The 27882-nt window shown below is 45.6% G+C and overlaps 4 protein-coding genes across 8 annotated transcripts; 1 reads left to right on the top strand and 3 right to left on the bottom strand.

Moving 5' to 3' along the window:
- Window positions 1–1329: 1329 nt before the first annotated feature.
- On the bottom strand, window positions 1330–9456 carry thop1 (thimet oligopeptidase 1). The gene is made up of 14 exons (XM_069722417.1): window positions 9372–9456; window positions 7518–7724; window positions 5887–6035; window positions 5648–5755; window positions 5430–5532; window positions 5043–5200; window positions 4830–4965; window positions 4576–4718; window positions 4197–4420; window positions 2900–3101; window positions 2631–2817; window positions 2430–2558; window positions 1856–1992; window positions 1330–1696 (listed from the first exon to the last, which is right to left on the bottom strand). Exons 1-14 carry the CDS (start codon window positions 9382–9384, stop codon window positions 1538–1540), a joined length of 2055 nt encoding a protein of 684 aa, XP_069578518.1. The 5' UTR covers window positions 9385–9456; the 3' UTR covers window positions 1330–1537.
- A 50-nt stretch (window positions 9457–9506) lies between these two features.
- Window positions 9507–12771, bottom strand: cunh19orf25 (chromosome unknown C19orf25 homolog). 2 transcript variants are annotated; one of them, XM_069722394.1, is made up of 3 exons: window positions 12594–12771; window positions 11342–11505; window positions 9507–10554 (listed from the first exon to the last, which is right to left on the bottom strand). In XM_069722394.1, the coding sequence occupies exons 2-3, from the start codon at window positions 11481–11483 to the stop codon at window positions 10325–10327; spliced, it is 372 nt and encodes a 123-aa protein (XP_069578495.1). In that variant the 5' UTR covers window positions 11484–11505; window positions 12594–12771; the 3' UTR covers window positions 9507–10324. The 2 variants fall into 2 exon arrangements, with proteins under 2 accessions (XP_069578495.1, XP_069578496.1); XM_069722395.1 differs by having other exon boundaries at window positions 9507–10509; window positions 12594–12769.
- Window positions 12772–14043: 1272 nt separating this feature from the next.
- Window positions 14044–21935, bottom strand: reep6 (receptor accessory protein 6). Of its 3 annotated transcripts, XM_069722403.1 has the most exons (7): window positions 21803–21935; window positions 19338–19431; window positions 17421–17559; window positions 17094–17262; window positions 16871–17013; window positions 15310–15332; window positions 14044–14862 (listed from the first exon to the last, which is right to left on the bottom strand). In XM_069722403.1, the coding sequence occupies exons 1-6, from the start codon at window positions 21933–21935 to the stop codon at window positions 15312–15314; spliced, it is 699 nt and encodes a 232-aa protein (XP_069578504.1). In that variant the 3' UTR covers window positions 14044–14862; window positions 15310–15311. The 3 variants fall into 3 exon arrangements, with proteins under 3 accessions (XP_069578504.1, XP_069578505.1, XP_069578502.1); XM_069722404.1 differs by lacking the exon at window positions 15310–15332; XM_069722401.1 differs by lacking the exon at window positions 14044–14862 and having other exon boundaries at window positions 15090–17013.
- A 465-nt stretch (window positions 21936–22400) lies between these two features.
- On the top strand, window positions 22401–26875 carry LOC138635099 (tetraspanin-33). Of its 2 annotated transcripts, XM_069722423.1 has the most exons (8): window positions 22401–22482; window positions 23302–23359; window positions 24392–24516; window positions 24598–24672; window positions 24745–24840; window positions 24912–25040; window positions 25941–26102; window positions 26173–26875. In XM_069722423.1, the coding sequence occupies exons 1-8, from the start codon at window positions 22426–22428 to the stop codon at window positions 26323–26325; spliced, it is 855 nt and encodes a 284-aa protein (XP_069578524.1). In that variant the 5' UTR covers window positions 22401–22425; the 3' UTR covers window positions 26326–26875. The 2 variants fall into 2 exon arrangements, with proteins under 2 accessions (XP_069578524.1, XP_069578523.1); XM_069722422.1 differs by lacking the exons at window positions 22401–22482; window positions 23302–23359 and having other exon boundaries at window positions 23995–24516.
- The last annotated feature ends 1007 nt before the right edge of the window (window positions 26876–27882 follow it).

Genomic DNA, 27882 nt, shown 5'->3' with positions numbered 1-27882 from the left:
GCGTGTTGGCATGTAATGGAAAGTTTTCCATCTCTGCAAGTGTAGAAACTTTTCCTGATGTTTTGTGGACCTTTTTCTGCGTTTCGACTGCATGTATTTATGATCAAATTTCAGAGAAACAACTAACAAACAGTTGGTTGGAAATAAGTTAGAAAGAGGAAGAGGATTTCCCAAGAATGTTGTAATGTTCCTTTAAAGAAATCCTGTTTCTCTGTTTCCAGTGAATCACACATCGAACGCTCTGACCTGCCGGAGTCTTCTCAGCTGAGTGTTTACCGAGAGGGCCATTGGGAGTCGGGGGGCCCGTCGGGGGGCCAGTTGGGGGGCCCTTCGGGGAGCCCTTCGGGGGGCCCTTCGGGGAGCCACTGTTCACAGCTGCAGCTCAGTGCTAATTACGCTGAGGACTAATGAGGACAACAGAAGTGTACAGACAGTTACAAACCTCTGACATCATACAGGTGTTTGAGTTTCACCAGGATCCAGAACATTTAAACCAAATTCAATAAATAATTCACAACCTTTTTCACCAGTTAAGGAGATAAATATGATATATTACTAGATTAAAAGGAGAAAAGCCAGCGTGGTTCAGAACTTACTATTCTTAAATCTCTCCTTCCGCTTCCAACCGTAAATAAGCTGCTTCTGGAAAGTTAAATTAATGAGCGACAGTAATTTGTTGAAATCAGACGTCAGTGAGTGATCATCGTTCTGCTGCGAGTTTACATCATTAAGAAATCTGTCCTGCTCACGCAGACCGACAGTAACGTGTTGATGCGGTTCGGCTGGTTTTTTTAACGTGTTGTGTTGATCGGTGCAGTTTCACCTTCAGGCTGTTTTTTTTGGAAAGCTGTTGACACGCAGCTCTCAGAGGACGCCACATCTTCGGCTCCAGATGGGAAACAACTCGTACGTTAATTCGGGTTAGGAGCTACTTCTATTTTACATTTAATGCTACTTCATACATTTGAGTCACATTTATATATTCAACTGTTTTATCTTAATTACTGAAGACATTTGAACCCAAAATACACAAAAATCTTAAAGATATGTTTTCTGATATTTTGTCATGTGACAAGTTATAAAAAAAATGTCTTGTAGAGATCAAACTTCTGTCCTCTACAGGCAGAGAAGGGAAAAACAGGAACACTGTCCTCTACAGACAAAGACGGGAACTACAGGAACACTGTCCTCTACAGACAGAGATGGGAACTACAGAAACACTGTCCTCTTCAGGCAGAGATGGGAACTACAGGAACACTGTCCTCCATAGGACAGTTATAATTTTGTATTGTTTTAAAAAAAAATAATAAACATTGTTTCTGGACACTGTTCACATTTGGTTCGTGTTTTATTTTGAAAGGACAAGATCCTGCTCAGGTTCAGTAAAGTAACGTCAGATATTCAGACATAGAAATCCCATCAGATCATGTTTTTCACAGGTCGTTTTATTCCATGTTACAGTTTGTTTTTTCTAGAAAACCTCAGTCCATTGTTGTCTGTGTTACTGCTGGGGGGCGGAGCCTGCTGCTGTGGTTGATCAGCAGGGACAGGGCGTGCTGCCCAGCTCCACCGTTAGTCCTTTACTCAGAAGGAACGCTTCTTGTTTGGGTTCCCGCCCGAGGAAGTTCCTCAGCATCTCGGTGGCGTCCTGGGAGCCGCCGGGCCGCAAGATGAACTTCCTGTAATCCAGACCCACCTGGAGGACCAATCAGGAGACGGCAAGTCAAAATCAGTCAGAATAAATGAAATGATTAATATTCACAACAAGAGGACCACCGTAACGATCTGTGATCGTCACACCAACGCGTCTGACTGAAACGACACAGAACTGAAGGGGGCGTGGCCTGAGGCTGACCTTCGGGTTCATGATTCCCTCCTGTTTGAAGCGAGCGTAGAACATGTCCATGGAGAACACCTCGCTCCACAGGTAGCCGTAGTACTGAGCGTCATAGCCGCCGGCCAGGTGCCCGAAGGTCGCCGGCATGTTGGTTCCTTCAGGGCGAAGAGGAGGGGGTCAAAGGTCGCAGAGATTTACTTTTGTAAACAGGCAGTTTGTCATAAAAAAAAAAAAAGCTCAAATAAAACATGTTCAGATGTTTATGTAAAAAACTAATTTAATCAGTTAGTTTTTATTTCTTTAACTTTCCAAATCTGACAAACCAAATTCATTATTATTAATTAATCACTAAAAACATGGATCAGATTAAATTAAACTCTATTTGAAAGCTCTATGTGTGTGTGTGTGTGTGTGTGTGTGTGTGAGAGAGAGAGAGAGAGAGAGAGAGAGAGAGAGAGAGAGAGAGAGAGAGAGAGAGAGAGAGAGAGAGAGAGAGAGTGTGTGTGTGTGTGTGTGTGTGTGTGTGTGTGTGTGTGTGTGTGTGTGTGTGTGTGTGTGTGTGTGTGTGTGTGTGTGTGTGTGTGTGTGTGACCTGGTGAGGTGGGGATCCCCAGGACGTCCTGACAGAGGCGTCCAAACTCCTCAGCCGGGTCCAGTCCGGTCCTGGTGTGCAGCGCCTGGTCCACTTTGGCCAGAACGATCTGCCTCAGGTTGAACAGCCCTGCAGGAGTCACACGTCACATGTCACATGTTCCGTCCTCCGTCCTCCACGATCACCGTGACGGAGACGTACCGGTGTTGGCCAGGCGGGACTTGATGAGTTTGTCCAGCAGCTCTTCGGGGATGGGCTTGCCGGTCTTGTAGTGCTTGGACATCCTCTGCAGCGGCTCCTTCTCCCAGACCCAGTTCTCCAGCATCTGAGACGGCGCCTCCACGAAGTCGCGCTCCACGTGCGTCCCGCTGAACATGGCGTAGTCGGCCTGCAACACAACAGACGCACAGCTGAGGCTCGACCGGACCGGACGCGCTGCGAGCGGTCGAAGCGTCCGGACGCCGGCTGACCTCGGCGCAGAGCTGGTGCATGACGTGGCCGAACTCGTGGAAGTACGTCTCCACCTCGTCGTGCTGCAGCAGCGACGGGGCGTCGGCCGTCGGCTTGCTGAAGTTGGCCACCATCGCCGCCACCGACATCTGCCGCGTGCCGTCGGGCAGCAGACAGCCGGGCTGCAGGCCGAAGCAGGCGGCGTGGCCGTACTTCCCCTCCCTGCAGGGGGCGACACAGAGCCGCTCAGAGACACGCAACTACACACTACAACACAACTACACACTACAAACAACTACACACTACAACACAACTACACACTACAACACAACTACACACTACAACACAACTACACACTACAACACAACTACACACTACAAACAACTACACACTACAACACAACTACACACTACAACACAACTACACACTACAAACAACTACACACTACAACACAACTACACACTACAACACAACTACACACTACAAACAACTACACACTACAACACAACTACACACTACAAACAACTACACACTACAAACAACTACACACTACAACACAACTACACACTACAACACAACTACACACTACAAACAACTACACACTACAACACAACTACACACTACAAACAACTACACACTACAACACAACTACACACTACAAACAACTACACACTACAACACAACTACACACTACAACACAACTACACACTACAAACAACTACACACTACAAACAACTACGCACTACAACACAACTACACACTACAACACAACTACACACTACAAACAACTACACACTACAACACAACTACACACTACAAACAACTACACACTACAACACAACTACACACTACAACACAACTACACACTACAACACAACTACACACTACAAACAACTACACACTACAACACAACTACACACTACAAACAACTACACACTACAAACAACTACACACAACAAACTACACACTACAACACTACACACTACAAACAACTACACACTACAACACAACTACACACTACAAACAACTACACACTACAACACAACTACACACTACAACACAACTACACACTACAAACACGGGGCTGTCCGGCAGATCCAGCTGGGCGCGAAACACAGAATGGATCTGCGGGGAGGACAGCTTCCTGTGAACTGGCTCCGCCCACAACTTCAACCTCCATTTATTTACATTTCATCTAAATTGTTTATTTTGTTGTTGTTGTGGAGTCGATGACCTGACGGAGGATTTAAGTTATTTCATCCAGATATCTGACCCGTTACAGGAAGTCAGGTTTTTCAGAATAAAAGCGGTTCTGACCGGGGGTACAGGTCCAGGTAGAACTGGCCGACCACCTGGCCGCTGCCTCGTTCCTTCACGCAGTACAGAGTGACGTCGGGGTGCCACACGGAGGCTCCGCCCACCAGCTCGAAGGACAAACCCAGCAGCTCCTGGTAGATGTCCAGCAGACCCTGAGTCACCACCTCCATCGGAAAGTACTCCTTCAACAGGTTCTGATCCACCGCGTACTGGGTCTCCTCCACCTGGGGGGGAGGGGGGGAAGGAGGAAGAGGGGGAGGACAGGGCAGGAAGGAGGAGAGGACGACACAGTTAAAAAAAAAGAGGAAACATCAAACATCTCCATCAGTCCATCTCAGGCTGATTAAACTACATTACCCACAATGCCCTGCTCTCCTACCTGGGTCATGAAGTAGCGGGTGTCCCAGGCGTGCAGCTCTCCGGTGAACGGCAGATTTCTCTTCTGACACTCCTTCTCCTTCAGCTTGAGGATGACCGCTCGCTCTTCATCACCCAGAGGCTTCAGCTTCCGGGCCAGCTCCTCTGAAACAGCAAGGGGGAGGAGTCAGGGGAGGGGGAGGAGAAAGAGGAGTGGGAGGAGATACGGGATAGAGGAGGGATCAGAGGAGAGGGAGGAGTCAGTGCAGGACTCACCCAGGAAGCCGGCCACCTTCTTCCCAGATTTGGCCATGTTCATCTCCAGGACGAAGTCTGCGTGAGTACTGAAGCCGAGCAGAGAACTCTTCTGAGCCCGGAGGTCCATCAGCTCCTTCAGGATCCTCGAGTTCTCCTGCAAGCACACGGAACATCAGGAACACGCTTCGGTCTCTAGAGAAGTGGGCGGGGCTTCAGCTGTTTCAGACTCACCTCCTTGCAGCGGGAGTTGAAGGCCTCCTCCAGCTTCCTGCGTGTTTCTGGGACGAAGCACTTCTTCATGGTGGGAAAGTAGTGTGGGTACTTCAGGGTGACCTTCAGCTGGTCGCCGTCCTTCTCCAGAGAACTCAGGAAGTCCTCAGGGAGGCCGCCTGGGAAACAGGGAACACTGCTGTTTACAGCACACCACCACCACCACCACCAGCAGCACCACCACCACCACCACCACCACCAGCAGCACCACCACCACCACCAGCAGCAGCACCACTACCACCACCAGCAGCAGCACCACCACCACCAGCACCCCCACCAGCAGCAGCACACCACCACCACCCCCAGCAGCACCACCACCACCCAAGTAAATCCCACCAGAGGACTCACCTAGCTGGTCCCGGCTGAAGGACAGGCTGGTGGTGTCCTCGTTCAGGTTCTTGTTGAAGTCGATGCACAGGTTGCTCAGCTTCTTCTTGATGGTCTTGATCTCCTGTCGGAGCAGAGGGAAGACAGAGGACGTGTGATTGGTCCGTTTGGGACGCGGTGAGTGATGGACATCCCGCATCGTGCCGCAGGAGGCGGGGCCGAGGACCGGTTGAACTCACCTCCTGTGTCTCTTTAGGCAGGTGGAGGCCGTTCCTGTTGCCCAGCTTGATCAGCCGCTCCATGTAGCGCTTCGCCTCCGGAGACAGACTCTCAGCATCCACCTTCTTCTGTGGACGGAAACACAGACAGGAAGCTGAACACCTGAAGACCCGCCTCTCTACACACTCCACGGTTAAATACGGACTAAGGGGGCGTGTCCACCGCTCATCGTCCGTGTGCTGATTGGTGGCCGGCTCACCTCCAGCGCGACGATCCTCTGGTAGACGTCCTCCCTCATGCTCATCTCCACGTCGAACTCGGACAGACATTTGTCAGCGTCGGTGCTCGCCGTCCGCACCTCCTTACTTGGAGAAACGTGTTGCGGGAAGTCCAGCATGTTCCTCCGGACTGAGACAGAGAGGGGCGGGGTCAGTCAATACAGGGGCGGGGTCAGATTAGAGGGGGGCAGAGTAAGACGGGGTCACGTATAAAATGAGGCGGGGTTACATGTCAAAGTGGACTCCAAAAAAGGGGTGAGGTCATATTTAAGAAAGGCGGGGTCCGACAAAATGTGGGCGGGGCGAGGCAGAAGAGACACCATAGAAACATCGTTGAATGTTTAAATCCAAAATGTGAATATAATTGTTACAAACGCCAAAATAATTATTGTCCGAATTTTTCATATTTTAGAAGCTACAGACAAAAATATTTGACGGTTTTGCCCCCAAAAAAATACTCAAACAACTTTTCAAATATCAAAATAGTTGCAGATTAATTACATTTTTTAATAATAATAATGAATAAAGCATCCAGCTGGTTCGTGGTTAAACTGTAGTAGATTTCCTGCTTCATTGATCCATCAGGAGGATTAAAGAATATTTTAATGAATTATTTATCGTGTGATGTCATCAGTTTGTTTGATCTCACTTCCGTTCAACACTTTGAGGATTTTCTGTATTTTTCTGTCATGAACAAAGCTTCTGTTGGAGTTTATTTCTTGTAATCTAACATTTATAATCATTTAAATTTTTAACAAACTGTCTCAAACGATCGACTCAGAATATTTGAATATACTTTCGTGTGATTTTCTGTCTGTAGTTTGGATTTTGTGCCTCGTTTCTGAAAACTTTGACATCGTTTTCTTTGTTATATCTTTGATTTCAGTCTCCAATCATCCCGTGATTTTGATTTATTGTTTTATAATGTTCATTTATCACCTCTTCATTGTTCCTGCAAACAGCTGCAAACAAAGCGTGCGTCTCTTTTGTGGCAGCAGCAGCTGGTTCAGCTGATTTCCCTACAAACTGCTGAGTCGTGAGCAGCGCAGACTGATTCTGCTGAGTCAGCGCTTCACTGGGCGATCACAATGCCCCCCCCCCCCACCCCACCCCACCCCGCCGCCCACCTCCTCAACCAGACCGCATGTCCGACCTCTTTACATTCACGCTGTAGAAGAATCTGGAAGCAGGAGAACCGTCCCGGTGACGCGCAGCGGCTCAGTTCAGAGGTCCATTCGGTTTCTGACCCATTTTAGGTTTTTAACAGTTTAAAGTCGTCGGTTCTAATATTACATCTTAAATCAAACTTTAGCGTGACGTGACTTTCTGCAGCTTCTCAGACTGAACGTGAGACTTTTAAAGACTCGTTTAACGTCATGGTGGATAAAGTTTCACGTATGACGGAACGATTAAAACCAGAATTACTTGTGTCATAAACAAGGACCGGAGCGCCCCCTGCAGGACAGTCCACGTCCACATGTCTCCTTCAGACCTGCACTCCTACTGACGTCATTAAAAACCTTCTAAAACAGAAACGCTCCGTGCGGACAGCCTTCAGAGGACATATTGTCCACCTGCTGTAAACCGGAGCAGCTGATTGGTGGACACTGACCGGTGTACTCCACCTCCACGTTAGCGAGAGCCTTCAGCGTGTTCTCGAAGGTGACGTCGTCCAGCTCCAGCGCTCCGACCACGTCGTACACCTTCTTAGTGTTGGAGACGAGCTCGTCGGACATCTGCTGGATCTGATCCGGGTTCAGTTCCCACCGCAGACGGTTCTCAGAGCAGACCGGCACCGGGCTGCCAAACACCACCTCACCTGGGACGGGGGAGGAGAGGGGAGAGGAGGTGGGAGGAGGACGGGAGAGGACGGGGGAGGAGGACGGGAGAGGAGGGGAGAGGACGGGGGAGGAGGGGAGGGGAGATGACGGGGGAGGATGGGAGAGGACGGGGGAGGAGGGGAGGGGAGATGACGGGGGAGGATGGGAGAGGACGGGGGAGGAGGGGAGGGGACGGGGGAGGAGAGGAGGGGAGAGGACCGGGAAGGAGAGGAGAGGAAGGGGGTGGAGGGGGGAGGAAGGGGAGAGGACATTAGAAGTCACTCAGCCTCCAGTTATAAAACATTGCAGCAACAACTATCAGCCACAAACTACTTTAATAATCAATCAACTACTTTGATCTTTTTTTAGATAAAAATTAAAATAATAAAATGTATTTTGAAATAACGAACATAAAAATAGTTTTAACTGACCTGCTGTATTACTGAGAGTTCATCTGTCAGCAGGTTTTGTAACATCATAAATAAACTGTTGTTTTCACCGTTTTATTCATGAATTTGTTTGTTTTGAACTTTTTGGTGACATGTCGTCTCCTAGGTAACGGGAACCTCTCGGTGTTTCCTGTCACATCCACACCGTCCCTCAATAACGGCTTTAAATACTCCAACAATTATCAAGAGTATTTAATTCATATTAACCACGAGATGTCGATGGGTCAACACGTGACGTAAAATCTATAAAAACAAATAGAAGAGTTCCTGAACAATATCAGAACAGACCTGCAGCTGCTGACAGGCTGGAACTCAGGGGGGCCACCGGGGGGCCACCGGGGGGGGGGGCCCACCGGGGGGAAAACAACTGTCAGACTCACAGTGATGCTCATTAATGTGAATTAAAAATAAAGGATTTATTGGCGAACAAAGTTAAAAATCCTGATCTCATTTGATCTTTTTCTTACAAAACATTAAAAATACGTTCAAACTTCGGCTCCTGCTGTTTCAGCTCTTCCATCTTCAGGCCTTTTACTGACATAAAACATCTGCATACACTGACTGGGAACTGCAAGCTCTGGACAGAAGTTCACTCAAAATATCTGCAAAACATTCAACTGCAGATCCCATCTGAAACATGTGACGTCAGTGGGTCGGACAGAACCGAATCCTGTCGGGCCCAGTGTGGTTCCCCAACAACAACACGGCCCCGCAGCGCCATTAGGAGTGTTGTGTTGGTTTTATTTGGGTGCCGAATTCATAAGCAGATTGAGAGCATTCAGAAGAAGTGTTGAGTTTCGGAACCACGGGGCGCTTTGGGCCGCGAGCAGGACGAACTTTAAATGGACAGATTTTTAGAAGGAGTTCGGCGCGGCCATTTTCCCTTCTGTCCTGTACTGGCGGAGCTAACATGCTACAAAACCCTGGAAATGGACCAGACCGAACCGGAAGGAGACACGAACCTAAAACACGGAGTTTCTCTCGGTTACTGTGCAGTGAACCGCCAGCTGGCTGACACGAGCCTCCCGGTGAGGCTGGATTAACGGGTCCGGTGTTAGCGTGCAGCGGCGCAGCTAGCCAAGTTATCGTTAGCTCCAACAGAGCCGGTGATCGGTACCGGTGATCGGTACCGGACCCGCCATGGACCATTCGGTACATGTCACATTACCACCGTCAGAAACACCCGCCGGGACTCACCTGTCGGCCCCATGTTCACTCGTCAGATGCAGGTTGTTCAGTCCTTCACTGACAGGCGGCTCCGCTGATGACGCGTCGACAGACGGAAAACATCACTTCCGCTCACGTTTCAAAATAAAAGCCCGAACTCAGGAGCACGTCTTGTAGCAAAGCTTTATTTTTGAAATACACGATGTTCAGATGGAGTAAAATGACTTTTTAGAGCCTCTAACAGACATCACAGCTGTCAGAGCCGGAAATATTTCATTAAGAAAAATGTTTTGCACCATTTAATTATACTGATTAAATATACTAATATATTATTAGACTCGCCAATTTATTTTGAAAAAAAAAGAAGAACAAAAACACCTATAAGAAGTATTTTGTTTCTGATGATTTCATTTAATCATAACTTAGTTTATGTTTTCCCTCCATAAATATTAACATTTATTAACGTGAATGAAGGTTTTTCCAAGAAAAAATAAATCTTAACATCACTTCACATTGTGGTAGTTTGTTATTCATTCATTTTATCTTTCAAATCATTAAATTTGAACTAAAATTATGAAATCAATTGATTACAGAATTGATTAGCGTGTGCAGTAGACGTGATATATGACGTATATTTCATGTATGTAACGTGTTCAGTGTTCTGGAAAATCAACTGATTATCTGTTAATTGATCATAAAACTTGCAGAGTCATCATTTTACTGCTGAACACTTCCTGTGTTTCACATTAAAAGCTTCTCTCTGGTGAATCAGCATGAGGCTTTTATTGTGAAGTAGCCCACACACACACACACACACACACACACACACACACACACACACACACACACACACACACACACACACACACACACACACACACACACACACACAGGTGTTTGAACTGTGGGGTCAGAGGTCAGGCACTCTGTTTGTCCTGCTTCAGTGAGTCAGAAGGAGGAGAGTCTGTGACAGCAGGAAGTGTCTAGTCGAGAGCTTGACCTTTGACCTTGGCCAGGTCTCTGTCCAGCTGCTCCCCGACCACCTGTAGCTCCTCCCTCTGCAGCTGCAGCCGACCACGCGTCTCCTGCAGCTGCTCGTTGAGCTCCAGGTACCGACAGCACTGCTGGAAGCGGAGCTCCACCTCCGTGTCCGCTGGGCGGGGCGAGTCTGAGGGGCGAGCAGCCGGTAAACTACTGGTCAACAGATGGTAAACTACGGGTCAGCAGCCGGTAAACTACTGGTCAACAGATGGTAAACTACGGGTCAGCAGCCGGTAAACTACTGGTCAACAGATGGTAAACTACGGTTCAACAGATGGTAAACTAAGGGTCAACAGATGGTAAACTACAGGTCAACAGATGGTAAACTACGGTTCAACAGATGGTAAACTAAGGGTCAACAGATGGTAAACTACGGGTCAACAGATGGTAAACTACGGGTCAGCAGCCGGTAAACTACAGGTCAGCAGATGGTAAACTACAGGTCAACAGATGGTAAACTACAGGTCAACAGATGGTAAACTACGGGTCAACAGATGGTAAACTATGGGTCAACAGATGGTAAACTATGGGTCAACAGATGGTAAACTACAGGTCAACAGATGGTAAACTACGGTTCAACAGATGGTAAACTAAGGGTCAACAGATGGTAAACTACGGGTCAACAGATGGTAAACTAAGGGTCAACAGATGGTAAACTACAGGTCAACAGATGGTAAACTACGGTTCAACAGATGGTAAACTAAGGGTCAACAGATGGTAAACTACGGGTCAACAGATGGTAAACTACGGGTCAGCAGCCGGTAAACTACAGGTCAGCAGATGGTAAACTACAGGTCAACAGATGGTAAACTACAGGTCAACAGATGGTAAACTACGGGTCAACAGATGGTAAACTATGGGTCAACAGATGGTAAACTATGGGTCAACAGATGGTAAACTACAGGTCAACAGATGGTAAACTACAGGTCAACAGATGGTAAACTACGGGTCAACCTCACCTTGTCCGATCTGCTCCAGGACGCTGAAGACCGGGTCGTTGGGAGCAGCTCGGTTGATGTCCTCCAGGATCCGGTCCACTGTGGGCGGGTCCGGTCGGCTCGGGAGCACCACGCGCTTCTTACTTTTAGAGCAGAGATTCATCGTGATGAAGCTGCACCTTCATCTGGAACACAAACAAGGTTCTTCGTGATGAAGCTGCACCTTCATCTGGAACACAAACAAGGTTCTTCGTGAGGAAGCTGCACCTTCATCTGGAACACAAACAAGGTTCTTCGTGATGAAGCTGCACCTTCATCTGGAACACAAACAAGGTTCTTCGTGAGGAAGCTGCACCTTCATCTGGAACACAAACAAGGTTCTTCGTGATGAAGCTGCACCTTCATCTGGAACACAAACAAGGTTCTTCGTGATGAAGCTGCACCTTCATCTGGAACACAAACAAGGTTCTTCGTGATGAAGCTGCACCTTCATCTGGAACACAAACAAGGTTCTTCGTGAGGAAGCTGCACCTTCATCTGGAACACAAACAAGGTTCTTCGTGAGGAAGCTGCACCTTCATCTGGAACACAAACAAGGTTCTTCGTGATGAAGCTGCACCTTCATCTGGAACACAAACAAGGTTCTTCGTGATGAAGCTGCACCTTCATCTGGAACACAAACAAGGTTCTTCGTGATGAAGCTGCACCTTCATCTGGAACACAAACAAGGTTCTTCGTGAGGAAGCTGCTGCTCCTGGTTTTTCAAAATAAAGCTGATTAATTCCTGCACGTGTCTCCTGTTCATCATATTTATTTGTATTCAACGAGTTAAACTCGGAGCTGCACGTGAAGGCGCCTGAAACCCAGACTGCTGTTAATTGATCTATCAAGTTAAGATTACATTGCGTGTCTGTGATGATATACAGACAGAAGAATGTGGATTAAAATACATTTTCAAATTGCCGCGAGTTCCTCTTCAATTCGGCACATTTAGAAAAGCACCAGGACGGATGTCCGTCCAGATTGAACTCTGTCTCTGTCCCCGTCCAGTAAACACACCAACGAGCTAACTCAGTGGAGATGTGCTTCAGCCCGGTGGTATATTTCTAAGACGATTTTTACAAAACGCCCTGAAGATTGCGGAGATGTGTTTGTTCATGATAAAACACGACGGTGCTTTTGCCAGGACACGGATTTATTTTGAATTTACAAACTGTTCAATGGAATTCGGCTGTATTTTAACAAGCCAGATGGATTAGTCACAGCTTCTTACCAGAGTCTCTCCGACTCGGTGAAACGCTCCGGCGGCTCTGAGCTGTCGTTCGTCTCGTCTGCTGCAACTTTAACCGAAATTAACGGAGAGAAAATCACCGAAATCTGATGAAAATACGGAGACTCGTTAGCAACTGCGAGCTACTGGACTGACGTACAGCACGACACGTCAATGCGTAACCCGCCACGTCCGCAAGTCGACCACGCCCCCATGTACGTGATCAGTGACGCGGGACCGCCAGCGGGTCGATATTTAAGTCGCACCAATCTCAGTTGCATCCGTAATGTGTAACGTGAAGATTTACTGAACTCAGTCAATCGTCCAAACAGGTTATTTTATTTTTAATGAGACTGTGATGTGAGTAAAGAGCAGCTGGGACACTTTGTTTTATTCTGATTAAAAGGTTTTATTTTATTTGTTTCTATCAGAATGCTGTCATCATACCATTGATGTCATATGTACTAAAAATAACTGTATTAAAACGGCTCCAGTTTCAGATAATATAATAACAAATATACCCACAGTATACAGTTGTTCTGACCCAGTGTTGATGTATTTTTATTACTGTTGAGTTATTGATTCAATCGGAAATCATACTGAATTCTAGTAAATCTGTTATAATCTACTTTATTGTTGATCCTTAGTTAAGTTTTGAATGTCTTATTCTTTATTTTGTACCACTGTGGTTTATTTGAGACATTTGTAAAGTCAAACCTGAGCTGTGGTGTCAAAATAAAGATATTTTAGCTGTAAATATTATTGACAAGAATAAAAAGAAATGACACCAACTGTGGGTCAAGATGAATATACAGTATTTCAGTCTGAGTAAATAAACCAACAATAATCCAGTATTGTTTCTGTGCTGTATTCACCCAAACTGGGTCCATTTTTGAACCTTTAGAGTGGAATATAATTTTTTTTAAACTAATCAAATATATAAATAACACATTTAATGAAACAAGAAAGAAGCACTGATGCAAAACACCCAAACCAGGTTCATTCATAAATACTCAAGTTACAGAGACAACAGCAGCTTCACACCTGCAGACAGAGCGCACACACACACACACACACACACACACACACACACACACACACACACACACACACACACACACACACACACACACACACACACAATAAATAAACGAATAGATTAAAAACAAAAGTATAGCTGCATCTTTTGTTGCCTGAAGGTGAACTCCTGCAGGTGTGAACTGCAGTTACCTGAACCTTCCTGCATGTGGCGAAGGTGAGCAGATGCCGGTCTGTTCTCACAATAGTAGTGCAGCGCCCCCTGGTGGAGAATCTGCTGTTGACTTAACAAGAAAAAAAGGGTAAAAACCTACTCTGCAACAAGCCACCAGGGGGCGTTTGAGATATTTTGGCTTCGCCTCTGCAGAGCAGCTGTCCTGTCGGCCATTTTTTATTTACAATCAGTGATCATACATGAAAAATATCTTCACATTTAGTAGCTAAAAACCAGCGAACGTGGAGCGTCTTTGCTTGAAAAATGAGATTAAAAACAATTAATCCAAATTGTTGTACATAAATTATCTTTTGATGGAAGACGAATTAAATAATAGCTGTTAGAAGAAATAATAATTTATATTTTTTTAATAGATTAATCTAGCCAACATATCTTCTGTTTAACCGGGTCCAGGTCAGATCAATTTAAATAATTATATCAATTGGAAATTGTTGTTATAAACAGCTGGAAATGTGAAATAATAACTAATATTTGTAGTTAGCTGCTGGTTTCTATAGTGAAACAGGTTTTAAATGAACTTCTGTGGTGCAAAAATTTTCTTTTAAGTTTTAAATTTACTTTGCGCATATCCAACAAGCATAAATCATAAATCAGCAGAAGAGTTGATTTATAACCACCTCATGAAGAAGGACAAAACTCAAACTCCTGGATCAATTAAATCCAGAACTAGAACCAGGAACAGCTGCTGGTCAGTAAATTAACAAAGTGAAAAAGCAGCTTTTCTCTGAGTGAATTATAATCTAGTTTTAGGAGCTTTGTATCTAAAAAAAAAAACCAAGAAAAAAAACAAAAAAAACCACAGATCCCCAAAATCATAAATCAGTTAAATTCAGTTTTACATGAAATTCTACAGAAATAAAACACATGATAGAAAAAAGAAATAAGTCTGTTTGATAGGAGATATTCTTCCTGATCTGTCAGGATGAAGAGGAAAACCCTCGCTCTCTCCTCCTCTTCCTCACTGAGGCTCCTCCTCTTCTTAAGCTTCTATCTGACACGCTGAAAAACAGGGAAGAAGGTGATATTATGGGTTTGTGATTTCCTATTTATCAGGTAGAGGAGGTTTATGTCCAGTTAAAACAATTCAAAATTTATGTTTTTTAATTGTGTTTAATCTGAGAATGTTTAAGATTTTCTCTGTAATTATAACCAAATTACACAAAGTCTTTCCAGGAAAACCTTTTGGGAATTATGGATCTGTGCAATAAAACTCCACAGAAATAGAAAAGAGTCTTCCTGAATGTTTATTAGTTTTAAAAAAAACATAAATTTGATCCAAGATGACCTGTTTTCTTGTATTTTCAACATATTTTTCCTCTAATTACAAAGATATTATCACACGAGCATGAAATAAAAATAAATATATTTTATCATCGAAAAAAAACCCAGAAATTGTCATTACAAGAAGCTGCTGTGTTTTTTGTATTAAATCTCTGAGTAACTTACCATCAGTAAACACTGAGATCATCCTGACGTGCAGACAAACAACAGACACAACCGACAGTTAAAAACAAGACACATGAAAACATCTAAACTAAAACATCACTATTAATTCACTTTTAGGAGACAACGTTCATCTCTGATGTTTTCTGAAACACAAACTAAGACCACACACATCCAGCTCTGCATGTTTCCCGTTTACAGAACTGACATCTGGATCTGATGGTTTTAAAGTCAAACCCCTAAAATGTGAATAAAGGCGCCCCACAGGGGTCGACATTCGGCCCCCTGCTGTTTGTTTTCCTGGTTATAGTCTGACAGGATGAAGTCTGGCGAGTTGTTCAGACTTTCTGATGTTTTATATTTGGTGTTTAGTGTTGGAGGCCAGTCAGGTGTGTTCGGCCAAATCTGCAGCCGAGTACCACTGAAAAAGAAAGCTGCTTTAACCTCTAAACCTCTACGACATCTACGAGGGTTCAAACTAAGTCTCTTCACATTCACGGTCTGTCCAACACTGAACTAGCGCTCTAACACTGGACCACCGGACTTACCGGACAGGTTTAGCCCAGGAAAGGCTGGAACAGGTAACAGGACAGGTGGGTTAGCAACAGATCAGTTGTCCTCATCTTTCATATCAACACTTCATGAAGGTGGCGCTAGAGCTGTTCAGCTGTTGGTGCAACCCATGGATGCTGCCTTCTAACGGAAGTCGTGGTTACGACATGGGAAGTCGTGCGTTTGGTATTTGTGACGCTCAAGTAGTGAAGTCGTGTGAAAACCACGACAACGGCCACATGGACGGTGTCTAGAAGTCAGAGAAGCTAGCAATTTAGCAAGCTAGCCGGCACGCAATGTAATGCAGGAAATGCAAATGTTGTAACGACAGAGGAAGATGACGCTTATTATTTTCATCAGACCACCATTTCTAAAATCGTTCAGCAAACATGTCATGACTCGGAGACTCTGAGCTTTTTTTTTTTTTTTTTATAGAAACTTCGTGGCTACCACTAGAGGGCGGTGTTCAGACGGACGGTTCTCGTAAACACAGTAAACACAACTCCATGTTGAAGGCAAGTGTTTATCAGAAGTGCTTTTTACCGTCGTGAGAACACTGTTGCTAGGCAACAACAACGTGCTCTAGAAACTGCAGATGCCTAACAATTAAGCAACGTAACAGGCGGCTGGCATAATGCAAGAAATGCAAAAACATGACAAATGAGGCTGTCGGAGCGTCGTCATTTTCAACAAGTTATGAAGTAAAACTCTTCATGACTAAAATGACTAAATATTAGCTTAGATTCCGCTTCTGTAAACATCAAGAAACACTTCACAAGTTTTCTGATGTCATGAGTACCACAAGAGGGCGTCGTTTGTTTGGATTCTTCTCGTGCACACGGTGAATACGACCCGTCTGAACGCCGCATTGATCAGAGAATAAATCCTGAAACCGCGTCCAGAACCACAAGCAGCAGCTCAGAATGGACATCAACACAGGGAACGTCTATGAAGAACGACGGGTTTGAAGACTCGCGGGGAGAACTCGGGAAAGCAGATGTGGTTTACGTACTCTTTGTTCGTCGCCCAGCGGCGACGGAGCAACTGCAGCCGCCGATGTTTCTCCCGATGAACTCGGTAAACTTTTAGCTTCAGACTGAGCGATCTGTGGCGCAGGTGTCACCAGAGCTTTGTTCCTCGCCAGCGTGGACAGGACTGAGGACAGAGGACCAGCGTTAGACGAGCAACACTGGAGGTGACGGCTGTTGGTTTTGGTTCCCGGGAACCAGTCCTACCTTCTCTGGTGAGGCTTTCAGCTGCGCTCATGGCCTTCCCGCTGATGTCACTGACCAGATTGTCCACGGTGGACTGGTGACGCAGGAAGACGGGCCGGACCACTTTGTTGTAGATGACCTGGGAGCCGTTCCAGGACATCGGGGCCATGCACCACAACAGGAAGAGACACTGGAACCACAGAGGAGGATGGACATTACTGGACTTAACGGTCCAGAATTTCATCCTTTATCTTGGTCCTTGGTAGTCCAGACCGGGTTCTGGAGGGACCCTAAAAACAAGCTGCTCTCCAAGCATTAAGTGTTAGTGGTTCCTGAATATGCTCTCACCTTAAACGCATAATAAAATGGGAACCAGTAGAGGAAAATATCGGAGAAGAACTCGCCGAGGCTGAAGACGCCGTACACGACCCAGTACGTCAGCCATTTTGTGTCGTCTTCTTTGGTCGGACTTTCGATGGCTTTGATTCTGCAGAGAGTCAGAAGGTTTACTGAGAAACACAATCAGGACCGGTGAACCACTGAAGCACCGCTCAAAATATTAAAACATTTAAGGAAATGTTTTAATCAAAAAGAAAAGAAAATTAAAACTGCAAGCAGAGATATGCGGGCCATCGCACGCTGCATGTTGGGAATCCAGCGGGTCGGGGCCACCAGCTCCCCGACGTGCAGCATGCGAGGGTCGAATCTCGTTCCTTATTGTTCTTAAAAAAAAATTGGCTGTTTTTTGCGGCTTTAACATCTTCAAAAACTCATGAAAGTTGGTGCCTGACACAAGTTTCATGAGGTATGGAGCATCGTTTAACCTTAAACATCAACATACACGACATAGTATGACTTTTTTTTAATCATATTTTGGACAAAATGCTATGACTTTTATTTGAATATTTTAGATGACTTTTTTTTTATCACTTTTTGGAGTATGACCTTTTTCTGAACTGACATGCATCCTCAAGTTACTTCTCACTGAGAAGAGCAACTGCTCTAACCAGTTCACAATGGAAAAAAAGTCTCTCTTGAACTTTTTTTTTTTTAGTTGTTGTTGACCTTTGGTTTGTTATTAGTATGACTGCATGTATAAACACAAGTGGCTTACCCTTAGAGGGACTTGCCTTAGGAGGTGTCGCCCTCTGTGAACCATGTGGCTTATTAAGGGGACTCGCCTCTGTAAACCATGAGTATTACCTTGGTGGGGCTCGAACCTGTGTCTTCATGAGGTTGTTTCCAGCTCAGAGTTGGTGTCATAGACCGCTGGAGTGTCTTCGGTGGCAGAGAACAAGTCGCCGCAGAAGAAAGTGTTTCATGAAGTTCACTCAACTACAGTTGCAAACTACAGTTGCAGTGAGCTAAAGATCTGTCACAATGCACACAGTCAACTGGGAAGATTGGTGGCGCAGTGGTTAATGCTGCTGCCTCAGTAAGAACGTTGAGGGTTTGATTTCCCCCTTTGGTATGACTTAAGAAAAAAATCACAAGTCATTTTTGACTTTGAAAATGCTGGTAATTTTTTGAACAACATGCCATAGCATGACTTTTGGGTCACTTTTTGGCCGCCACGCCACGGGCACACCGATCGACGAAAACAAATTATTTTGATAAGAAGGTTGGGGGTTCGACTCCCCCCTTTTTTATGACTTAAAAAAAAAAAATCATATTATAGCTTGTCATCCAAACTATGAAAAAAAAGTCATACTAGTCATACACAGCATGACCTTTGGGTCACTTTTTAGCCGCCACGCCACGGGCACACCGATCAACAAAAACAAATTCTTATGATAAGTTTTAATTCCAAACATGTTAAGAGTGCACAGACTAAATTTCAAGTCGGTCCGACAAAATCTGAAGGAGGAGATTGTTAACGTGTGAATTGCCAAATTTGGCCAAAAATGGTGATTAAATTCAAAATGGCGGACTTCCTGTTGAGTTGACGTAATGGTGGAATATAACTTTTTTGTATGTCTCGGTGTGATACACACGTCCACCGAATTTTGTGTATGTAGGTAAATAGAGCCGCCAGGGCATCTCTTTAGGGGGCGCTAGCGAGCCATTAGGCCACGCCCACTCACGATTCCACTAAAATACCAAATCTATCGCCGGGAGAGATGTGTGTACCAACTTTCATGAGTTTTTGAATATGATAAAGCCGGCAAAAACGCATTTGTTTACAGAGAATCATCATAATCTCTTGGATAACAACCTTCGGTACTCGGGCTCTAATAATCAAAATCAGAAAGAAAAAAAACTCACGAAAAATAAGCTGGATAGACGAAACCAATCAGGTTGCAGACGAGGGAGGCACCATATCCGTACACCAGGTAGAGTCCGGTCAGCGAGACGGCACCTGGACAGACGGGAGACAGACAGGAAACAGGGAGACGGGAGACAGATGGGCGGGAGACAGATGGATGGGAGATAGGCGGGAGACAGACGGGAGACAGACGGAGATAGGCGGGAGACAGACGGGAGATAGACGGGAGACAGATGGAGACAGACAGAGACACACCCCGTTTATATGGAGGAGTTGAGGTTATACATTTAGCACCACGATTAGCATCGATGCTGCAGATGCTACCAGCTGTTACCACGGTTACCACAGAGCTCCACAGCTGGGGTGAAGGTTTCTGTGTGGACCAGAAACATTTTGCCTTTGTTCTTTTCCTTTTTTTGATTGTTAAAGATAATTAAAACACTTCCTGTGAAAATAGATCTCAGACATTATGTTGACTCACGAGTTTTAGTCCAATTCATCGCTGTTTCTCTGATGTGTGTCTGAACTGAGGCTGAGAAGCTGTTAATCTGAAGCATATAGTATAATATCTGAAGCCGCTGGACATCCTGCTGTTGGTTGACTGTGTCCTCCAACACTGAGCAGCGGTGGAGGGATGATGAGACAGACAAGGAAGTAAGATTCCTGTCTGAGAACCGAATAAACTAAATAAAACTACGAACGTGTCCTTTAATTTCTACACAGTCCATCCGGCTTCAGAGGGTCAGCAAACTTTTGTTTTAACCAAATCTCAAACTCAAACTGAGGCAAATTACAGACAGCTGGACAGAGAGACAGGAAGGAGTGTAAAAAGTGTCCTACCTCTGATCAGCTTATGTTGCTGCTCACACATGAGGCCGCTCTGCTCGGCTGAGAGTCTGAGTTTAATCTGCTTTAAGCTCCGAGGGAGGCAGCGAGCGCCAGGCACGGCGCTGACATCATGTCCTGTCCAACGGACACCAACCACCGCAGCCGCTGCACCGCAGCTCAATGCACGGCTGTTCACTGCAGCTGCACCACCGGGGTCACAAGGACCCCAGTGTCCACACAGGCCTGAGCTGAGCTAGTCCTCCAGAGACAGGAAACTAGACCTGAGCTAGTCCTCCAGAGACAAGAAACTAGACCTGAACTAGTCCTCCACAGACAGGAAACTAGACCTGAACTAGTCCTCCAGAGACAGGAAACTAGACCTGAGCTAGTCCTCCAGAGACAAGAAACTAGACCTGAACTAGTCCTCCACAGACAGGAAACTAGACCTGAGCTAGTCCTCCACAGACAGGAAACTAGACCTGAACTAGTCCTCCAGAGACAGGAAACTAGACCTGAACTAGTCCTCCAGAGAAAAGAAACTAGACCTGAACTAGTCCTCCACAGACAGGAAACTAGACCTGAACTAGACCTCCAGAGACAGGAAACTAGACCTGAGCTAGTCCTCCACAGACAGGAAACTAGACCTGAACTAGTCCTCCAGAGAAAAGAAACTAGACCTGAACTAGTCCTCCACAGACAGGAAACTAGACCTGAACTAGTCCTCCAGAGACAGGAAACTAGACCTGAACTAGTCCTCCAGAGAAAAGAAACTAGACCTGAACTAGTCCTCCACAGACAGGAAACTAGACCTGAACTAGACCTCCAGAGACAGGAAACTAGACCTGAGCTAGTCCTCCACAGACAGGAAACTAGACCTGAACTAGTCCTCCAGAGACAGGAAACTAGACCTGAGCTAGTCCTCCAGAGACAAGAAACTAGACCTGAACTAGTCCTCCACAGACAGGAAACTAGACCTGAGCTAGTCCTCCACAGACAGGAAACTAGACCTGAACTAGACCTCCAGAGAAAAGAAACTAGACCTGAACTAGTCCTCCACAGACAGGAAACTAGACCTGAACTAGTCCTCCACAGACAGGAAACTAGACCTGAACTAGACCTCCAGAGAAAAGAAACTAGACCTGAACTAGTTCTTCAGAGACAGGAAACTAGGCCTGAACTAGTTCTTCAGAGACTAGACCTGAACTGCTAACCTTGCTAGCATGCTAACCCTGCTGGCATGCCACAGCTGAGTGACAACAACTGGTGCTCTGACTAAACCTTCCTGCTGAAACTGAAGCTGCAGAGTTTCTGTTCCAGTAGGCTTCTGACAGGAAAACCAAAACTAGGAGGTGAAAGAAGCTAAAAGCTCTCAGAGCTGGTGACGGTTTTCAGTGTAAAACGACATCTTCAACATCACATCATGAATATTTGTCTGTTAGAGCAGAAAACGAACTGCTTGGCGCCTCCTGTTTGCAGACAGCAGCTGTTCTCAGGAGGATTAACTGAATCCTCTTCAAGTTTCCGCTGTCGTGCAACAAGCAGGTACAAATCTACAGAACCTGGACAGAACCGTCCAGAAGGTGTTGGACCCGACCCGAGCAGATGGACGGGAACCAGGAGGGAAGAGCTCACGTACCTGCAGCGATGATCTTCTTCCTGATCCCGGTTTTCTCCTCCAGCTTCCCCAGAAAGTCAGACACTACGTTCTTCTCGTTCAGGAACTTCTCCACTCGGTCTCTGACGGAGGAGAAGACGTCCAACAGGCCCATGGTCCTCAATCAGGTCCTCAATCAGGTCCTCAAATAGCAGAGGAGTCCGAGGAAAACGACCTGCAGCGGAGAAGAGAAGTGTAATCCTCGACTGCAACAATCTGCCTTAATGAGGAGGAGGAGGAGGAGGAGGATGGGGGGTGAACAACTCTGACCACAAACAGAGGACGGACCAATAAGACAGTAAAACCAGAGTCAAAAATAAAGAAGGGGAAATATTAGTAATGAAAATGATCAAAATGCTCATGAATGAGATCCACTGAAAAAAAATCGAAACTAAAATGTAACTGAAAAAAAATGCAACTAAAAAAATTTGACAAAAATATTACGGAGAAACAAATGTGACTAAAATATCAGACAAAACATGTGGGATGGAGGGAATGCATGCAGGAATGCATGCAGGAACGCATGCTGCAGGCCGCCACACGTCCTCCTGCAGTCACGTCAGCAGACGAGCGACCTGCAACAGTCTGACAGCAGAACGGAGGACATGAGAGGATACCGAGCCATCAAGTACACTTTGTTCATCTTCTGCTACTTCTTCTGGGTGAGTCCGTCCGTCTCACCTGGACCTTCAGACGCGGTTTAATGCGCTGACTTCACCGAACCAGTTGCACAATCCGCCGCAGTTCCATGATTTCACAGGAAGACGAAGGTCTGAAGACTCCGGAGAGATGACGTCGTTTCACCGTGAAGAAGTTTGACTTCTGACTTAAAGAAAACGGATTCAGAACTAAAAGTCCTGAGATTTTAAACCAACAGTCACAACTATGACTTCTGAGTAGTTTTGGATCACTTTTATTATAGTAACCCAAATTATGGGATGCCCACCTCAACGTACTGACATACTGTAATTATGAATATGTTTTGTATTTTTTCCAGGAACAACTTTTCATCTCTTCTGTCTTTCCCTGCTGAAGTTAATGATTCATGTGTTTGATACAGACTTTAGTTTTAGTTCATAAACAACTGGTTTCTCATGGAAACCAACCACCCAGCAGGGGGCGCTGCTGCACAGACAGGTTAATCACTATAACCCTGTAACAGACACTGAGCAGGGGTGGACGTGGGGGGGGGGGCATCGTGGATCAACTGTTTTTGGACCGCTCTTTACGGCTCGGTTTTGATTTCCCTTTCTTGAACGAAACATTCGTATAAATATAGATATCAGATCATTTTTCCAGTCAACAATTAAATGTGAAGCTCAATGTTACATTTTCATCACAGACTAAATAAAACTGGACGCAGCTTGCTGGTCTGAAAAATGAGGCTCACGAAGTGCAATACCACCGACAGCCACCACGCTCAGAATGATGCTGCTGGACAGAAAACTGTTTTTTATAATAAAAGATTTGTTTCTCTGCAGGTCGTGAGCTCCGTCATCATTGCGGTGGGGAGTTACGCCAAGATCGCCAAAGAGAAAGGTCGGTCAACGTTGTGCTTTGGTTGAAGACGCGTTTTAGTATCTATCAAATTATGTTACATAAACAGGAAGTGAGGTTCAAGAAAGTTACAGTTTTGCTTTATGATGTTGAAGTATGTGATGTTTATTTATTTTTGTTGTGAAGTGGTTGATGATTGGGTTTCAGGTTAGCTGCACTGAATGAATGGAAGTCAATGTAAAGTTCTCTGAAGGGATGAAACCACCAAAACTCACTCTGACACGTTATTTCTCCTTTTTGTTGATGTTGGAGAGAATGAACGTGTGTTTGTTTATCTATCTTTGTGAGGACCTCTGTGAGTTTCACTCTGTGTGAGGAAACTAGTGGACAATGAGGACAGTGTTTGGTCCTCAGTGTGGGACGGACCTTCAGGGTTCAGATCCTGTTTCAGGGTTCAGATCCTGTTTCAGGGTTCAGGTGATGCTGCATGTCGTCCGTGACCTTCACTACGCAATTCAGTTCAACTTTATTTATAAAACGCCAAATCCCAACACAGATTATTTCATGGTACTTCACACATTAAAGTCTTTACAGCAGAACTTTATAATATTATACAGAGAAACCAACAATTCAAATATTCAAATATTCCCACATAAGCTAGGATATACAGACGTGTGTGTGTGTGTGTGTGTGTGTGTATGTGTGTGTGTGTGTATGTGTGTGTGTGTGTGTATGTGTGTGTGTGTGTGTGTGTGTGTGTGTGTGTGTGTGTGTGTGTGTGTGTGTGTGTGTGTGTGTGTGTGTGTGTGTGTGTGTGTGTGTGTGTGTGTGTGTGTGTGTGTGTGTGTGTGTGTGTGTGTGTGTGTGTGTGTGTGTGTGTGTGTGTGTGTGTGTATGTGTGTGTGTGTGTATGTGTGTGTGTGTGTGTGTGTGTGTGTGTGTGTGTATATGTGTGTGTGTGTGTGTGTGTGTGTGTGTGTGTGTGTGTGTGTGTGTGTGTGTGTGTATATGTGTGTGTGTGTGTGTGTGTGTGTGTGTGTGTGTGTGTGTGTGTGTGTGTGTGTGTGTGTGTAGATGTGGTCGACACCCTGACCATTGATCCAGCGCTCCTCCTGATCGTCGTCGGCTCGATGATGTTTCTCATCACGTTCCTCGGATGTTTCGGGGCGCTGCGTAACGCCACCTGCCTGCTGAAGACGGTACGACATCCGTCTATTCAAAGTTCTACTTGTCTCTCCGGTCGTCTCTTCTTAACCAGCTGCTGTTTTTGTTTCCTCCAGTTTCTGGCGATCCTGGCGGTCGTCCTCCTCCTGCAGGTGGCAGCCGCTGTCGTGGGACACGTCTTCACCGACACGGTAACGACACCGTTCAGAGTCACATCGAGCCAAACTAACTAAACTAAAGCTCAACCCGGTGCTGCCGGTCAGGTGATGGAGAGGACGGAGACGCTGATGATGAAGGCCGTCGTCCGCTACCGGGACGACCGCGACCTGGAGAACGCCATCGACTTCATCCAGAAGAAGGTTCGGAGACTTTCAGAGAGACTCACCTGTATGATGACCTCAGGTGTGCTGACCTGCTGCTGTGTTTCCAGTTCCAGTGCTGCGGAGTGCAGAGCTACGAGGACTGGACGCACAACGTCTACTTTCAGTGTGAGGACACCAACCCCAGTCTGGAGGCCTGTGGAGTCCCATTCTCCTGCTGCCTTCACCTGCAGAACCAGGTCAGAACCAGGTCAGAACCACAGTCTGGATATAAAAGAGTTCGTAGCTTCAGGTCTGTAAAATGGTTCCGATCCAGAAGTGTCTTCAGCTGCAATACCAGCGAGTGCCACTAGAGGTCGGCTCCAAAAAGCCTCCGGCTCCATAGACTCCCATTCAACTTCTCTCATCAAATCCAAAGTGAATAAAATGTGCCCATCAGTTATCTCGGTGTTGTTAGCTAAAGTCACTCCTTCTTCTTAGTTTTCTGGAGGTCCATCTGAAAATAATCCCTCATTCATTAGAAAAGAAGATTCAAGAAGACCTGTTTTTGGGGGCGTGTCTGTTTGATTGACAGGCCTGTGGTGCAGTCAGGTTACAGCTATCGGTGGGCGGGACGTAGTATCGTCAGGTTTCCGATCAGATCGGTCAGATCCACCTCTGGCTCCTCCCCCAGCTCGTCCAAATATGGTCACTTCCTGCTCCAAACCGCTCCGAACTAGTAAAGATGGCGACGGACAGAATCTGAACTGGAGGATTCATAACGTTCACAAACCAACGATGACATCACTGATGGATGATGACATCACTGGTGGATGATGACATCACTGATGTTCTGATTAGATCAGAATGAGGAGCCAGTTATGAAAACCGTTTGGGTGTGACGACTGATGGGACCGTGGTGGACTGAGTCTGTTCCAGATCAGGATGATGTCATCCTGGTAGGAGAACCAGAATTAGACTCTGGATGGACCAGATATGTCACCTGGGTCTGGTAGAGCCTCGGGATCCTCCAGTAGGACGTCCAGACTAACTTCACCCTTTCTTTCTGGTACCAGTACAAACCAAGTACAAAGTAAGTGTCCGAAACCGAACCCGATTCATCAGTCGCTTCATTCCAGATGTGTTCTGTCCTCCTGCAGACGGTGCTGAACACCATGTGTGGTTACGGGATGCAGCAGCTGGAGGAGAACCGGGCCGGTCGGGACGTCTTCACCGCCGGCTGCCTGGAGAAGATCGTCCGGTGGGCCAAGAACAACCTGCTGCTGGTGGCCGGTCTGACGGGCGGCCTGCTGCTGCTGGAGGTAAAGCGGACCTCGGACCTCTGAGGTCGGCGATGACGGTGTGTGATGCTGTCGGTGTTTCCTCCGTCAGGTCTGCATGATGTCTCTGGCCGCCGCTCAGATCTCCCGGATCGACGCAGTCCAGCGACGGAGGAAAGAAGACGCAGCCGGAAGCCGGTCGGACAGGAAGGACAGCTTCTGGTTTCCCGCCTTCGCAGACTTCGACGATGAAACGAGCTGCTGAGAGAACCGAAGCCGAACGTTGATGAAGCGACGCTGTGAATGTAAAGGTTTTGGATGTGAGGCTCGTACAGGTCGAAGTTCTACCTCGTGAAAAACACCACATTAAATCATTATTACGCTCATCAAGTGTTCAGTAACTCTTTGATCTCAATCTCCCGTCATGTGAGCAGATGTATATTTTTAACACACGTGTATCAATGAAGCGAATCCGTGTCACGAACTTTAGGAAAACAAAACCGTGATTCTCCGAATTCTCCGAATCTTTTATTGATATTACGAACAATAGACGATGAAATCCACAAATTCTTTGTAGTTTTAAATTGAGGAACATTATTCCTGTTTTAAACGGTCTAAAATCGGCATGAACTCCTTCGGTGCTTCACTCTGAACACCTGAATGGTGTCTGACCTGTAGAACTGTTCCTCTGCTGCCCCCTGGAGGCTGCAGGCTGAATTACACTCCATATCTAAACAGAACTGATACTCTACTGTGAACATCTGAAGCTCTTCATCACTGAGTTTCCAGTCTCTTCTTCTACTAAACTAAAACTTGTCTACGTCATGTTGCGTCCAACGAGGCGACCGTCTGCTGCGTTAGCGTTAATATACGTGAGCAGAGACCCCTCGGTGAACCGGTTAATCCCGGCTGTGCCTCTCATCACGTCTTCATTGTGATTCTAATCTGCGGTGGATTAGCAGCCGAGCACCTGTGAGGAACCTGCAGCAGCACGTCGTCACGCTGCTTTATGGGATTAACGACCACGACGCTGCAGTGAACCGGAAAAATTAAAAATATCCATCCACGATTTCTATTACAGTCTTAGTTTTGGTTTGTTCAATTCTTTTGGATATTTGAGCTTCATAATAAATATTTTCTTTGTACTTCCCATCAGTTTCTAAACGTGTTTTGCTTTGATCAGTTTGATAAAGTTTGAAATATCATAATTCATCCACAACTTTTCTTTGTGGCTTTTAACTATTACATCAATTTATCCTTCAAATTTCAGCGCTACAATGAACCGAGCTGTTTATTTATCCAGTATCATCTAATTAACTTTAACATTCATTAAATGATTCATCAATTACTTTTATATATTTATAACCTGCTAGCCAACCATTCTATCCTTTTATTTATAGCTTTTAGCTAACGTTCAATCTATAGAGTTACCATTTACCAATATTCAGCAATATTTTCACCACTTACTTTTTACTTCTATTGATTATTTTTAGATATTAATCAGTTACTTTCAAGCTAATGATCTCTTTCAGAAACCAATTTAATCTACTTCTTTTAGACATTACTTTAAACTAACATTTGAATCCTTCAGCTAAATGTTGTTTCCTGTTCGCCACTGAAACCATGAATGAGTATTGACGTAGCTATTGATCCGTATACACATGAAGCTAATTGATTAGTGTTCGTGAGCTAAACTAATTAGGCTATCAGTTACTTTGGGCTATTTATTACTTTTAGCTAACAGTTTAATCCATTAGCTAAGAACATATTTAGGTTACCGTTTATCCATTAATCTTAACGTTACATCAATATCTATATTGAC

Source organism: Brachyistius frenatus, unplaced genomic scaffold (assembly GCF_029030835.1).
Source record: "Brachyistius frenatus isolate BFR_SWC_R1_liver_20210118 unplaced genomic scaffold, ASM2903083v1 Contig_291, whole genome shotgun sequence".
NCBI classification, from domain to species: Eukaryota; Metazoa; Chordata; class Actinopteri; family Embiotocidae; genus Brachyistius; species Brachyistius frenatus.
Note: the sequence above shows the minus strand (reverse complement) of the source record. Positions and strands in the feature narration are given on the sequence as shown.

What these genes read in the sequence shown, in the direction of transcription:
- LOC138635099 (XM_069722422.1), top strand. Translation starts at nt 24,016, where the DNA reads ATGTGTGTGTGTGTGTATGTGTGTGTGTGTGTGTATGTGTGTGTGTGT. An exon ending in TCGACTTCATCCAGAAGAAG is followed by an intron (nt 24,841 to 24,911) that starts GTTCGGAGACTT and finishes CTGTGTTTCCAG; the next exon opens with TTCCAGTGCTGCGGAGTGCA. An exon ending in GCGGCCTGCTGCTGCTGGAG is followed by an intron (nt 26,103 to 26,172) that starts GTAAAGCGGACC and finishes TTCCTCCGTCAG; the next exon opens with GTCTGCATGATGTCTCTGGC.
- cunh19orf25 (XM_069722394.1), bottom strand. Translation starts at nt 11,483, where the DNA reads ATGAATCTCTGCTCTAAAAGTAAGAAGCGCGTGGTGCTCCCGAGCCGA. An exon ending in CCTGGAGCAGATCGGACAAG is followed by an intron (nt 10,555 to 11,341) that starts GTGAGGTTGACC and finishes GCTGACCCGTAG; the next exon opens with TTTACCATCTGTTGACCAGT.
- thop1 (XM_069722417.1), bottom strand. An exon ending in TGCACCAGCTCTGCGCCGAG is followed by an intron (nt 2,818 to 2,899) that starts GTCAGCCGGCGT and finishes GTTGTGTTGCAG; the next exon opens with GCCGACTACGCCATGTTCAG. An exon ending in GGGGATCCCCACCTCACCAG is followed by an intron (nt 1,993 to 2,429) that starts GTCACACACACA and finishes TTCGCCCTGAAG; the next exon opens with GAACCAACATGCCGGCGACC.
- reep6 (XM_069722401.1), bottom strand. Translation starts at nt 21,935, where the DNA reads ATGGGCCTGTTGGACGTCTTCTCCTCCGTCAGAGACCGAGTGGAGAAG. An exon ending in GTCTATCCAGCTTATTTTTC is followed by an intron (nt 17,560 to 19,337) that starts GTGAGTTTTTTT and finishes GACTCTCTGCAG; the next exon opens with AATCAAAGCCATCGAAAGTC. An exon ending in TGAAAGCCTCACCAGAGAAG is followed by an intron (nt 17,014 to 17,093) that starts GTAGGACTGGTT and finishes CTCTGTCCTCAG; the next exon opens with TCCTGTCCACGCTGGCGAGG.